The 15,573-nt window shown below is 43.5% G+C and overlaps 1 protein-coding gene across 2 annotated transcripts in view; it reads right to left on the bottom strand.

The window, feature by feature from the left end:
- Positions 1-9,656, bottom strand: part of AADAC (arylacetamide deacetylase) — a 48,648-nt gene extending 38,992 nt beyond the window's left edge. For both annotated transcript variants that reach the window (XM_050902510.1, XM_050902511.1), the window contains exon 1: positions 9,470-9,656. In XM_050902510.1, coding sequence (XP_050758467.1) covers positions 9,470-9,484 — 15 coding nt within the window. In that variant the 5' untranslated portion in view covers positions 9,485-9,656. The remainder of the gene's footprint in view (positions 1-9,469) is intronic.
- Positions 9,657-15,573: the final 5,917 nt, after the last annotated feature.

Below are 15,573 nucleotides of genomic sequence, written 5' to 3' on the forward strand. Positions count from 1 at the left end.
CAGACACTTTCAGTCTCTCAAGACAGAGAGCACTCAAACATCTGAACTGGGGAAAAAAAAAAATGGAGTGCTGGCAGAAAGTGAGCCAAATGTGTTTGTCAGAGGCACTTGGATTTGCAAAACTAAGTCCTCTACAGCCAATTCTGAATCCTTGGAAACCAGTGGGAGTTTACCTATGTCATCACTGGATCAGAATTTGGTCCCTCATCCTTAACTTATTATGACCTAGAAATTAAATCCAGCTCATACACAACCAACCAGGTATTTTCTATACGTATTCACAAGGGAAAAGTCTCCAGAAAGAGCAGAAGAAGCAGTATGGCACACTTACTTTGTTTTAGAAGACCTGAACCAAAATTATGAGGGGAAAGGGAAAAGCCAACAAAAGACCATCCATAAAAGAATGTCTCGTGGAGCAGAGGCTCAGCATAAGGGAAAGTGTAATATGTTTCAACGACAAAGAAAATATAAGCTCCATATTTTTACACCACTTTCCAAAGCATCTGCATTTAAAAGATTTGATCTGTTTGGCCTCTCTGCCAGATGTTTCTTATTCTTTTTATAGTAGAGATGGGTGAGAACAAGAGGAGTGCATCTCTTACGTCAGAGCAGCCTGCTTAGGAATGACTGTATTCCCTCTTGCCTCCCCTGGAGGCAACCTGAGCTTCACAGAGCTTGGCACAAACGCTAGTCAATCATGGATTACTGCAGTGCTCCACAATTTTCAATATGTGAGAGTAAAAAAGTTTTGGTTTGGGTTGAGCAAACAATTGTGTTCAACTGCTTTGTTTTAAACCAAGCAAATTTTTAACCATTTTTCAGTGAAGAAGTCATTAAAAGATTACATGAATTCGAGAACAGTTTCTGTCACAAAATCCAAATAATCCACAAAAGAAGAGTTTTGATAAAAAACTGTGCCATGCTGACGTGTTGGCAGTAGAGTCCGCCTGGCAAAAGGCAGGCGAGAACCTTATCTGCTGTGAAATCAAATCTCCATTTGAGGTGTTATCAAAACGTAGGTACAGAAAAAGCAGACTCGGTCTTCCTGCCAGTGGCTGTACCATACGCAGTGACATGTGTGAAGGGCAGCTTGTTACTCGCTCAGGCACACTGCTACCTCTTCTCCTCCGAGCAGCAAGACATGTTTACCTACAAGTGTCCAGACCAGAGAGATCCAGGCAGAGCAGCTACGAGGAAACGCAGGTGAATTTACACCAGTGTGTGCTCTCAGCAGTGTTTTGTGAACACGCTGGCCTCAGCCTTCTATCAGTTTTCTGCAGCGCTGTGAAACAAGCTGTAAAAGGCTTAGTCCCCTTCAGAAGGGTTTATTAACTTTGGGTTTACGCATCTGGAAGACCATTATCAAAATTTCGCTTGTGAACAAAGTGTCGGTAGTGCCACTCCTCAATGCAGCAATGAAACCCTTTGTAAGTCAATGTAGTTTTACTACCACCAGGTGAGATAATCTTGTGGGCTTCAAGAACATCAAAGTAAGCGGAGCTCAAAGTTGTGAAAGCCAGAAAGTGTTTACGTGCACATACATGCAGTTGTGGAGACTGCAGGCTTTCCCCTTCCTGTTTCACAACCATTTAACCTCCTGTCCCAGCTCACATCTCCATACATTTAACTTGCTTTCAGTTTTCTGAACATTCTCTTCAGTTTTCGTTCAAAAAGAAAAACTGCTGCTGCCCTTCTGGGCTCAGACTTTCCCACCCCCCCAAAAAAAAATTGTCCTCAAACTGAGACTGTAGAACAAGGCTCCTCTCTGAGCTGCTGTAGGCATTGCTCCCCGAGAGCAGGCATTTTTCCATTGCTTAAAAAGCAGCACCAGCAGCTCAGTGATTTTCCTGGTAAGACACCGGTTGGGTGTCCAAATGTCAAGCCACCACGAGTGAGCACAGCCCCGGGAAAGCAGCTGAAGGTTTCGGCTGAAGGGACCCGCCGTCCCCTCGGGGCTGGCACGCCAAGGTCAAAGCCCAGCTGTGAGAGCAGCAGCTTTCTCAGGGCAGTTTGAGACTGCGGGATGAACTGTCACAAGGTCTCATGGGCTTCACCACCTCGTCCCCGACATCCTTGCTGTCTGAGCAGTGGCACGCTGCAGACAGCCCACAGCATGCTCCCAAAGTGAAACCCCCAACACCGCAGCTCCCAGTGAAAGAGACTCACAGATGCTTGATACTACTCTGGGATTGACACAAGAACCGAATTAGAATAAAATGTTATTTTTTAATTATGCTTCATGCTATCACAGGATGAATGGGGCACAGAAGCCTCCAGTTTTGCCCGACATGCATGATTTTGCTCTCAGAACTGTCTAATATCCTTCTAGTGAAGTCACTTTGGACTTCACATTGTAAACAAAAACAGAACAAAGCCAAAGGTTATCTGCTAAACACGCAGTAGATAAAACAAGCCAGAAGCCAAGAGCATATGAATTTACAGCTAAGTACTTCCAGACAATGACTCTCTGGTCTTGGCTAATCTCAATGTCAGAAAATGTTTTTCCAGGATGGGTTTTTTTTGGAAGGATTCAGAAGTGAACTGAGTCTTTTAAAAAAGAAAAAAGCCAAGTTGTCCTCTTTTTCATTCTTTCCTTTCAGTGAGAAAAGAATCTTGAAAGTATTTTCAAGAAAAGGAAAGACTGCTTTAGTTCAAATGCCGGAAAACTGATGATTTTGGCCAGGTACAGTCTTGGGTTATTCCATCTATCCTCTGCTTTCAACATTGAGTGGGTAACTTGCCTTCCTCGGCTGCTCTAAGGGACATGGCCTCTGTCTGAAGGAGAAAAAAAGGTAAGTATTACTTACAGGCTGCTACAAGCGCAGCACTGTATACCACCCTGTGTGCAAATGGAAGTCAAAGCACAGAGAAAAAAGGAATAGTAAAGTGAAGCTGCTGTAAAACTTCATACTCGCCATTCACAATGTGTAACTAGTGCCTTTATTCTCCGTTATGAAACAAAGGAAGAAATGTGCAAAATGTTCGCAAATTAAGACAAAAATCTTCTGTGACTAAATGTAATATTTATTTGAAGTAAATCTGGTATTTACAGATTTGTTTTTTCAAGTGCTTTGAACATAAACAAGACTTTATAAATATGCCAGAAAGTGTTTAAACTTCAGCCAGAGATGACTGTTTAATTTCAGAAATTAATACTGGCTTTGGGCTGACAGAGAAATAGCTTAGCATGACAAAGTAGTATCATTTGGGCCTTTTGATGAAGACCAGTTTATGGCAACAGGTTTCCAGCTTATAACTACAATACAAGCCCATGTTATATCATGTTACAGAGAGCTAAGCTTGCTTGGGAAATAATTTGTTCATGTGTATTATCCAAGTACCATCAGCCCTAAGACAGCATTGAGGAAAAAAAGGCATTTTCTCTTCATACCAAGAAAAACGCTGGAAAGCATGAAAATGAGAGGCGAATGTTGTTGCAGAAATAAGAAAAACATTGCTCAGGTTTCTGAACAGAGCTGTTGAGCATGTGGCTTAAGAACTGCTGAAAGAATTAAGGGCACATTCCTTTCAGCTTGATTCAACAATTTTCTTCATATAAAAATTACAGTATTAAGCTTACTGTTGTGGAAAGCAAACATTTACTAGCTTTTAATAGAGAGTTACTAGCTTTTAATAGAAAAAACTTTCAGCTAGTGTTCACAATCTGCTGTAGTTTTACCCAAGACAGGCATTAAAATCTTTATTGGTCTAACTATTTAACAGTTACTTGTTTCAGTCATTCAAAAACAGAGCTAATGCCAATGTCCTGATCCAAGTAAAAGGTTATTTGTATAGCAGTGATATGTTTTACCTACAGATACCTCCTTATGGCCAGCCAAAACAGCCCTTTGATACCCTTCCTTTGTTGGGAAGCAACAAACACCACCACAAGAGACACAACTGCCTGCGTCCAGGCACCAGGACCAGCCACGCTGCCAGCGCCCGCTTCTCCTGCGCTGGGTACTTGACTCCACGTCAGTCACCTGCCGCTGTCTGAAGATGCCCCATGCAGCCATCTACCCGCCACCCCCGGTGAAGCCACGGCTCCGTGCCTCTGGCAGAGGCCCCGGGAGCACCGCGTGCCGGGACACTGCCCGAGTCGGCAGCACGCACCGCTCGCTGTTCCAGCACAAAAGCAAACCTGAGAGGTTAGACTCCCATAGCCCACTCGGGCTGCAGTTCTGAGCCGAGGCTGCACACCAGTGCTGGGAAGCACAGACCCCAGAGAGCAAGAGCAGCCGTTGGCGTGGTCCTTCCTCCACTGCCAGGAGCACGGAAGCAAAGGGGCAGGAGCCAGCTAACAGCCGAGAGTGCTGCTGCCGGATCCAAAGGAGACCAGCAGTAAACGACAAACTTGTCACACAAGAGTCAACCATGCTGACTGAAAAGCTTTTCGGAGTTTCTCTCATACAAAACTGCGCTGACGTGGATTTTTGAGCCAAGCTGGCTCTTTCAAGAGCCTCTCATAGCAGCAGAACAGCCCACTGGGAGGTAAGTCAAGCCTTCACTGAAAGCAAAGGGCAGCGCAGGTCTGCCGGCCAGCAGCGCTCGCTGCCAAGCACTGGGTGGCAAACGCAGGGGCCCCGTGCCCGCGGTGGGGTCTGGGCTGCAGCAGACAGCTCCTGCCGGCGGCAGTGCCGGGGATGCTGCCCCTGGGACCTGGCAGCCGCCACCGAGTCGTCACTAAATGGGCACTGCTTCATCATCAGAAAGCCTCAGATAAGCAGGGAAGTTCTTACGGAAACAAGAAGCCCACACATCCCCCTCGTACAAAGGCCTCCTCGTGACAGCACCAGTAAGTAACCTTTCCTACTCAAGCACAATAAAACCTCTCAGTGGCTGGCATCAGCACTGAACTACCTTGAGCGGGACATGTGGCAAAGCATAGTATAGCTTGTTTCAGAAACGCAAGCTACTAACCAGATTTAAGATAAGGCGCTAAAATAATTTTAAAGAATTGTAAGATTCCATAATCTAGATGGAGTCTATAACCTTCATCATCCAATTTTTTTCCTTTTAAAAAATGGGTTTAGCCACAGAATGCTAAAAACCAAAAGAAACCAGTAATGAAAAACTACGTTCACCATTTATGAAAGATTTACTAGGGAGGGGAAAAAAGGCCAATAGTAAAGCAAAGTGCTATTCATTTGGAAGTAAAATAATAAGTGCATTTCTACTCATACTGAGTTTACTGTTGACTGTCACTGGAACAGGACGAAGTGCAATTTGTATTTCTTTTCCTACACAGAGCTTAAAGTCTCTGTTGTGCCTATAACTAAAGCAGTGCAAAGCAAAGAGTTACCAGGCATTTACTAACTCCTCCTGTTGCCTGCTGACACTGGGACAGCAGCTGTGCTGTTTTGGCCAGGCTCTTGGCAAAGCTCAGATGTGTGGGTGTCTTCCTCATCCCCTCTGCACGCCACGTGCATCTGAAGAACCACGCTGAACTGTCACACACAGGGAACCCGTGAGTGCTTTTGAAGCAGACCCTTGCACGTATGACTTATCCCTCCGTTCACGTTAACTAATCTTACAGCCTTTGTTTCTCAGGGCTGAGAAATACGCACCATTACACGTGGCAAAAAGGAACAAAGCTTTTAGAAAGTGAATAGGATTTTTAAATTTGGATTCTTGAAGACACCATTTAAAAGCCTTCACAAGCACCTGCAATTTGTAGTGTGGACATATATTCAGTAGTTAACCTGTATCACAAAAGCACAATATGGCAAGTTTGCCGGTGGCAGTACTGAAACCCGGAGAAGACGCCACGGCCCTGCCCTCGCCTGTTCGCTGGCCCCTCAGCGGCGAGGCGAGCTGCAGAGCTCCCGGATCCCCTCCAGCCTGGAAGCGGTGGTTTGGCCATGAGCGCTGCTTCCCTGCAGGAGGCAGGCGGGCCTTTGAACATGCCAGACCTCGGGACTGAGCAGCCCTGAGCACAGATGAGAGGGAGCCAAGCCCAGGAACATCCATTTCAACATTTCTGGGAAAGTTAAAACAGCGACTGAGCAAGTATGGTATTCTGCTGCTATTGCACTTCTCGCTTGTTAATTGTTCTGCTCCCATCTCCCGCTCTTGAAGGCACAGTTTTGCCTAGTTCTTCCTTCACCCTCCATCATCTTCACAGCTTTTTAAACACACAACTCAATCCCTTCCTCCCTGTGTCAAAAAAAAGCATCTACCCGCCACTGAAAGATGTGCACAGGGTGGAGGAACCCCCTTACTCTCTCCTGTAAGTTCCCATTCCAGACCCTTCCCCACTGCCCATCCGCCCCCAACCAGACGCCCTGCCTTCGCACCCAGGTCCTGCCTTTCCTCATTCCACCAGCGATCCAGGCTCCCAGGATGAAGGGTTCCTTAGCAGTGGTTACTCTTGTGAAATATAAAACTGACACAACATGAAATGGAAAAACAAAATATTGAATATCTGCCCAGCAGGCTTACGGTTTATAGGCTGCATTGTGAGTGAAGACATGCCTTTAAAAAAATGCCATATTGATCATCTGAAATTTGTCTGTGTCAGGTTAGTAAATATAATTTAGCTACTGATTGAATGACAGACTTAATTTTTTTTTTAGTAAAAAAAGTAAAACCACATATTTAGACTGTTCCGATTCATATACAGTGTTAAATATAGCCAGCCTCTTTAAATTCATTATTTTTTCCTAGTGCAACAAAAAAAAAGGAAGTAATGCTTTTGTTTTTTTAACTGTATTCAATTAAAGACTTAGTAAGACAGTCAAAGTTTTAGATTCTTAATGCATCACCATTTAATTTCTAAATGCAAGCCAAGGAACAAACAGAAAAGAATATTTATTTTAGTGGCTGTCCAGTTCCTTCCAAATGCTCTCTCTATTCCACATCCCTAATAGAAAACTAATAAATAAAGCCAGGTTATCCTGGGCCAAATGCAAGGGATCCCAAATCCCAGAGCCTGACTCCTCACCAGAGGATCCCTGCTTGCCCCAGGCATCCCAGTGGACCCTGCAGCACCTCCTGCCCATGGAAATGCCACCCAGCCCCAGAAGCCTCACCCGCAGCAACGTTCCCAGCAGCTGGGCAAGGGCTGCAGGCGAGGAGAGCCATGCTATCCCCCTGCCCTCTGCCCCACGGTGCCGGTGCCAGCACCAAGGAGCTGCTGCAGCGCTCCCGGCAGCCATGCAGCGCCTGTCCCGGCACACCGCACCTTCCCTGCTGCTCCCCAAAAGGACGGGAATTTGCATTAAGGGTTATGCCGACAGCAGCAGGGAGACACGAAATGGGAGTAAGGTGTAGGGTAAATAAATGTAGGTTTATTGCATTTTGATCTGTATGAAAGCATCGGATTTCTTGACTTCTAGCACAGCAGTCTGATATTCTATAAGAGGTTTTTATGGAGGAAAACTGTGTTTTGGAAGAGTTTGCAACATTCATCCTTGGAGAGTATATTACATTCAGTAATGAAAAGGTCATTTGAACTGACTTATGGTTCTGACACAAACCAACAGAAACATACAGTTAAGTCTGAAATATACAGCACGTTTCCAAAACAAATGAAACATAATAGCAGTCACTTAGGAAACCAGTAAGGAAACGCTCTGTCCTCCACCAGTCCGTTCTTGCCTTACTTATATGCCAATACAAAAATCTTGTGTTCCATCTAGCACTGCTGAAGGGTGCCCGATCTCATTCATTAAGCCCAGGATCAGCAAGCTCTTCCAGAAGAGCTGGCATAATGATGGCGTTTCCTCCTCCGTTTCCCCCTCACCCCGATAAACATCCATGGAAGTCAGCGCTGACGGAGCCCACTCACACAGGGGAAGTTAAAGCCACCGATGGGGCAAAACCCCATTTCACACCTGGTTTAGACAAAGTAATGGCAACCACCAAAAAAGTATTATAATTAATAAATGCTATTACAAATATAAGTCTATAAACTTCTATGGACATATCAGATTGGACTCTGGATTCATGGAATTGGAGTGGAATTCACTCTAGTGATAAAAACAAGTTCTTCGGAACTTCTGGGCCCAAGGAACCTAGATCTATGCACTTGCCAATACATCCATAGCTCAGAGCCACCCCACTGAAACAAAGCTCAAAATGTTCTAGAAATACCTTTAGTCATATAATTAATTCAAAATTCCCACCTTTCCTTGTAATCAGCAAGTCAATAGCATGATACAAGAAGCACAGGCTTTTAACCACCGCCTCTACTGAGTTTATTGGGAATTATACAGATGATCGCATCAGTGTTAATGAGAGTTCAGTAATGTACGCTCCCGTACATCCCACTTCACATATTATCAAGGTCACCTCTCCAAGACACAAGATATTTGAATTGTGGCCCAGCGTTACACTGAACTTATTTATACAATTTATCAGACTTTAGACATTTCTATCATTACAGTTAAAAACAAAAACATCCATTTTTTTAATTGCAGAGCTATGTTTGGTTTGTATAACAGTGTGTATACTTTTCTGTACAAGTACTAGGTTAAACACAATCTGGACAACTATTTTGTAGGACACAGAAAAAGAAACTGCACAATATTATTCAATGCTAGAACATAAGTGAACAACACAGACTTCAGAAATCTCATCTTGAGATGTTTGTAAAGTTGTATTTGGAAGAGACCTTGATTTTCCCTGTGGTGATCCATTTTAAACCAGAACACAAAACAAACATGTAAAATCTAATAAAGAACATAGCTTTACCGTTGTTTAAATGTTGAACTACAACACATTCAAAGCAGAGTTCAAAGCAGGCCAATCATTTCTCTTTTAATTTTGTCACAGGAGACAGCTATTACAAGAGCCTCAGAAAGACAACAGCTACACAACAGTCACTGCCTGCTGTTAAAGAAGCAGCAGGACAATACTATTATGACAGAAGTAGCAGAAGAGACACGCAGAGATCATTATCTAGCTATAACCTCATGACCTCAGTACAAGAATTAAATTTTAACTATTTTTAATTAGGCATTTCATACTTGAAAATGATTGAGACGCACTCTGCTGAACATACAAATGGAGAAAAAAGAGAAAACAACAAGTTTAAACTCTCTACTTTTCACTTTTTTAATCTGTATCATACTTTCACACTGTCTTCTCCTCCCAAATGACTTTTCAGATGCCATTCAAGATAGAAATTATCCAATTACTTAAAGCTGAAGGTTTTAAAAAGGCACATCAAGTGAGCATTCTCCCCTGCCTTCTTAATCAACTTATTGATGCAAGTTCTCCACAAAACCAACACCAACATTCCTTCATTTAGCATACTCAGTCCCAGAATCCATATGTTTACTAACTGTTTGCTATAGTAGAAAAGCCTTCTAATATAAGTTAAACTTACACAGGAAAGTGTATTTTTTGTTTTGTGCAACCCACCATGGCAAGTTCAGCAAGTAAAATAACATGCATTAGCTAAAAATGTTCTTCCTTCCTATATTGTGAACAAGCACATCCTAGTATAGTGTTCAGGCTTTCTTACCTGTAGAAGAGGCATCTTCTCTTCTCTCCTCCTCCTATTTCAACCCAGAAAACCTCTGATTTTCTAGTATTGACCTTGACTTAGAAAGACCCATATAAGAATTCCTACATTTGTAAGACCTCTCATATCCTGCTACTGCTGGTCTTCAATCATAAGCCTCAAAACTATTTAATTGAACAGAACAACATTAGGCCTCACCAAACAAAAGGTCTAAACCTATGCTTACCTTTAAATAGTCCCTGTAGGTTTGTGTGCATAACATTAGGCACAGTGTGACTCACCCTTCTAACATCTGAAAGTAATGAAGTTCTCTGGCTAATTACAAATGCTGACAAATTGAGAGCAAAACCTATCAGCTGGGCAGAAGAAAGGCTGCAGCTGAGACCTGAAAAGCTAGCATACATGACTTTAAAGCATTCCACTTTAAAAATTTTTATTTAATTATAACTGGGAAATAAAACATAATATAATTCAGAAACACACTCTCATCTGTAACTTGGAAACAAACAACCATGCCTTGTTTCTTTTTACCCAGAGGTATCTGCTTGTTTGGGTGGAGGGTAGGGGGGTTGGTTGGTTTGTTTTGGTGGGGGGGGTTCTCTTTGTTTTTTCAACTACTTAAAAGATGAATTAAAGGCCAGTGTGCAGGGCCATCTTCATGAGATGACAAATTCTTACTTCATCACAAGAAAAATTATCCATGGCATGCATCAGCTTTTTGTTTGTTTTCAGTTGGCTGGTAGGTAAGTTTTAAGATTCTTGTTAATGAACTCCCTGAACATCTTCCTTTAACCACTGCACTATACCTATAGGTTATGTAGGCTTATAGATTTGTAAGTAACAACATACCGCCCTTTGGACTCACTTATTTTTACCTAAGACACTGGATAATTATAATTAGTAATTGTTGAGTGGTTAAAGATGGTATCAGCTATTAAACAATTATGCTACTCCAATTCCCACTGATACATGACATCATTAATCTATTTATAGTCATATATATATATTCATGCCATTTTTGCATCAGAGGAACTGTGATCACATCATTTTATTAGTTAATCTTACAGTGTGATGAAGTGCAGCTTTACCCAGGGCATTATGATAAATAAAAGAAATAAAGAGTCGTGCTTTTTTAAAACGGATTTTAACTACTTGCTATCCCCAGGAGCTGTTACCTCCTGCCCAGCAGGTCCGGCATGCCTCCTGGTGGTGAAGTCCTCTCAATTCACAATGACCACACTTATAGGTAGTAATTTGTAAACTATCATACTTGGTAGTCTAAGTTTAGGACTTTCAGTTCCAACCCACCATATACAAGCGTACCCCGAAGTATGCAGAGGACGATAGAAATACCCCAGCTGATTTTGGCAGAAGTTGAGAGTAGGAATCTAATCAGGCAAAGAACTTGAGGGAAAGGCTTATCTCGGAAAACTCACAGGTTTGAATTCACGTCATGCCCAGTATGCTCAGTTCCCATCAAGACACATGAAATCCTCCCAAGTGCATTGGCCTCTGTGAGCCAAGAGACTCAGGAGATGTGTGCGCTAGGAGAGAACAGAGTTTTAACAACAAAAAAGTCACTCTGTCCAAAAAAAATCTGTAGTGGCTCCAGAAGCATGGAGACGAATCCTTTAACCTCACAAGATTTCTCAGTTGGCAAACTATTTGCAAATACCTGTATTTTCAACCGCATAGGTCACATTCAGCAAGAAACTAATTAATGCAAAACAAAGCTGCTGGTGAGTTGGTATATTCAGGGGGAAACAGGTGAAGCTTTCCAAATTAAAATTCAAACCTCAATCATGCTTTCTGCGAACTTTTTGCACCTCACGCATTAATCAAAGCTATTGCTTCATGGCAGAGTTACTGGTAGGGTATGAGAAGATACAATTAGGGTTGGTTTGTTGTTTGTTGTTGTTTTTTAATACATGAACTGCTCATATCAAAACAACAAGGGGAGTTAAATCCCTTATTTAAAGGCACCTGATTCTAATTTTGTGGAGATGCATAAACAGAACAGTTTCTGCATACTCTTAACATAACTTTTTTTTTTTAACTGTACATGCAGGAGTCTTCTAATATATTTCTTCGCTTCAGATCAAACAATATCATGGGAGAAATCACAAGTCACTTACTTAGATCAATCAAAGCTGGTTGTAAGAATTTCTGACCTGTGTGGTTATTTTATAAGTAGAGTAGTAAGACTGGCATTTGGGATTGAATAGATTCACTCAGATCCTGACAACTTAGCAGAAACCATCTACAAAAGAAAGTACTCTAAACGTAAATTCTCCAATTTCAAGGTCAGTTTTTAAAGCTGGGGGTGGGAAGCCCAGAATATTTACAAGGCCTAGAGACTTACAAAATGGAAAAGAATCTGTGCTGCAATATTTAACTACTACTGTTTCTGTAGCTAATTTTGTTGACATTTTATAAAGCTATGTTCGTTCAACTTTTTGGTTCTTCTCATGTTTTATTTTTTATTATGGCAGTCACGGTTCAGCATTGCTGGACAGCAGTTAGTTTCACTGGCTGACCATGAGAGCCTTTCTGTGGAACCGATACAGAGGAAAGGAAGGGCAGCAGTGGATTACTCCCCCCTGCAGAGCTCCAGTACAATGACCATCCTCCACTCTCCGTCAGTCTAAAAAATGAGCACTGACACCAGCCTGAGGAACCAAAACTGTTGTATAACATATGCACCAAATCTTCCTACCCTCCAGGATCCAGCCCACAAGCATTCAGCACCAGAACCCTTACCGATTTCAGTAAAGCATTGTCTCTGCAATTCACAGCATGAAGGAAAAAAAATCCACAGATTTATGCGACTCCATCAGTATCAGATAACAGGAGAAGGAAAGAATGGCTATAAGCTTACATAAAAGGAGCACAATATCCAACTAGCAAGAGTGCAGGATATTCAACCTATGAATTAGCACAAAAACTGGTATGCAGGCATGTTGTGATTGTTACAGATTCCAGCTTAGTTTAATTTTTCAAAATAAAGAATAGCCCACTGTTCATATGAGCATTTTATTATGGCTGTCCCTTACATTGTCCTGACGATGACTTGCACTGGCAATGCTGAACCCCCAGGAGCGTGTTTGACAGCAGCCTGGCCATAGTTGCTGTTCAAAGGCAAGGGCACTAAATGATCTACAGCAATGGACCACCACACTGGGAACTGGGACGAGAACTGCAAGAACACTCTTTCTATGTACTAAGGCATCGTTTTGTGTGATCTACATTCACTGAATTTGACTAACCTTTTTGTATCAGCATAGCTATCTTCCCCTCTCTTACGACCAAGGCCTCTCAAGTTTCCCAAGATGCTAGATCTAACCTTGCGTTCATCCTGGTAGCTTGTTGTGCTGGTTTTGGCTGGGATAGAGTTAATTTTCTTCATAGTAGCTACTATGGGGCTGTGTTTTGGATTTGTGCTGAAAACAGTGTTGATAATACAGAGATGTTTTCGTTATTGCTGAGCAGGGCTTACACAGAGTCAGGGCCTTTTCTGCTTCTCACCCCACCCCACCAGTGAGCAGGCTGGGGGTGCACAAGGAGTCGGGAGGGGACACAGCCGGGACAGCTGACCCCAACTGCCCAAAGGGACATTCCATACCATAGGACGTCATGCTCAGCATATAAAGCTGGGGGAAGAAGAAGGAAGGGGGGGACGTTGGGAGTGATGGGGTTTGTCTTCCCAAGTCACCGTTACGCGTGATGGAGCCCTGCTTTCCTGGAGATGGCTGAACACCTGCCTGCCATGGGAAGCAGTGAATGAATTCCTTGTTTTGTTTTGCTTGTGCACGCAGCTTTTGCTTCACCTATTAAACTGTCTTTATCTCAACCCACAAGTTTTCTCACTTTTACCCTCCTGATTCTCTCCCCCATCCCATGGGGGGAGCGAGCGAGTGGCTGGGTGGTGCTTAGTTGGCGGCTGGGGTTAAACCACGACACTTGTTTACACTGTACACTGCTAAAATATTCCTTTCCAGAGCAAGCAAACAAGACATTACAGCTGCTTCTTCAAATTTAAATTAAATTAAAACAATTCTATCATCCTCATGCCTTTAATAACACAAATAACCAGAAAACTTGCTGCCTTATCCTATGCATGTAAATTCATAATGTATAGTGGCCCTCAAGAAACAATGACATGCCAGATTAAGTATCCTCACAATATACCTACAGAACGCAACACAGAAACCTTCAAAATCTGATTTCAATACTGCTTTTGAAATTAAAACCATTAAAAAACACTCTAGCCAATGTTTGAGATGAGCATTGAAAATATCTAGTCTACACCTGCAATACTACTTTAACAGGATTTTCAGTTCATCTGCGGCTTGAGTAGATTTGCAGGTTAACATCTCTGCTTGCAAGGTGGTCTGAAAGGAGATTAAAGATCTCACTGAAAGCACAGGAACTACTGATTGTACGTGTCATTGTAGATCAAACATGTAATTGCCCTGCTTGAGGGTATGCTCCAGTAATGAGGATAGCAGATTTTCCCCGGGCACACAGAGTTTTAAACAAGTTTTCCTCTGAACTCGAGTGACAGATGATCCCTCTCTTCATGCTCACCTCTAATAACTATCCAGGTGAAAGAGAAAGACGTTACAGTTTTCCACAAGGCAAGAAAAGATAGACCTTTCTCAACTAAATAGGTTATTATCTGCGTGCCTGTATTAAAAGCACCAAGCAGGAGCTTTTGATGTGGCTGCCAATACTGCGGATGATTTATCGCGCCCCATGTCATCTGAGCTGGATAGAGTTCAAAAGCGGCGGCCAGTGGGAGTCCCTGGCTGCTCAGACCCAGTGCAGACATCAGTAACAGCCCATCCCAACCAGAAAAAATGAATTACCTCCCGACCGCACATCTGAGATGCTCACCGGTCAGAAGGGTACACAACAAGAACAAAAGAAAGCCGGAGCACAGAGCTCTGCAGCCACGGGGCCACTGCTCAGGATGGGATGGGACGGGACGGGACGGGACGGGAGGGGAGGGCAGCCGCAGCCCCGTGCTCCATGGACGGGCAGTGCAGCAGGCCAGGCCGGGCCAGTGACCAGCAGGCAAGGACGAGGATGAGGACGGGGATGGGGACGATGAGGCGCAGCCCTGGCAGCGGGCCACTGAAATGGAGGCGGCGGGCTGGGCAGAGCGGGGCAGGCCCCGGTGAGGCCTGTCAGCGCCTGCGGGGCCCGGGCAGCATCGCTGACAGGGGATGGCCTTTCTGCTGAGGATCGTGTGGAGAAAGCAAACGTAAATGCAAAATTTTACATTAATTTCATTTTAGCTTGACGTTAATTTTATGGCCGTGACTTTTGGAACAGAACTGTGAATTAAAACACCTGGGTCTGGTAGCATCACCTACACAATTTTAATTTCATTACTATATTAAAACCATAATCCCATACCCTTCCTCAGACCCTTTCTCAGGACACAAAGCACTTCTCACGCACTCAGAAGAGAGGCTCTGTCGGAACCAGAGGACAGCATGCATCTGTCTTCAGAGGCGGGCGGCCGCGCTCCCTGCCCACGTTTCTCCCTCCAGGCCCCGCAGCCCTGCGAGGAGCCGGCGAGCGTCTGTACACGGCAGCTGGGAGATGCATTCGGGGAATGCCGTAGCTCATTCCCACCTAAGAAGCTCGGTTTTTCTGTCTGCGACTAGCACTCGGCACAAAGCCAGCACTCCCCGCGATGGGCAGCACCCACAACTGTTACTGTGTGACATTTTCCAAAGCATCTTAAAGAGCTGAGAAGAATCAATATGGATGCCAGCAGGTGACAACTTCCACATCAAAAAGAGAGCTTTTTACCTCAACTGGTTCTAGCGATCACCCCAGGCAAAATCTGCATCAATTTAATTTGTTTTCTGTGGTAAGATGCTAACTGGCAATACCTGTCACAATGCAGAAGATATTTAAGAGGACCAGCTTTTTACTGTAGTTGTCAACAACTGTGAAACAGCTTGTTTTACGCTGGATCCTATTCTCTATTGCTATACATACTCCACAGCATATGAGACAGCCTTATTGTCTCCTGATAAGATTTTTACATTGCTGTAGTTTCACTGAAATCAGCTAAACTTCTCTTCAGC

Source organism: Gymnogyps californianus, chromosome 10 (genome assembly GCF_018139145.2).
Source record: "Gymnogyps californianus isolate 813 chromosome 10, ASM1813914v2, whole genome shotgun sequence".
Classification (NCBI taxonomy): Eukaryota; Metazoa; Chordata; class Aves; order Accipitriformes; family Cathartidae; genus Gymnogyps; species Gymnogyps californianus.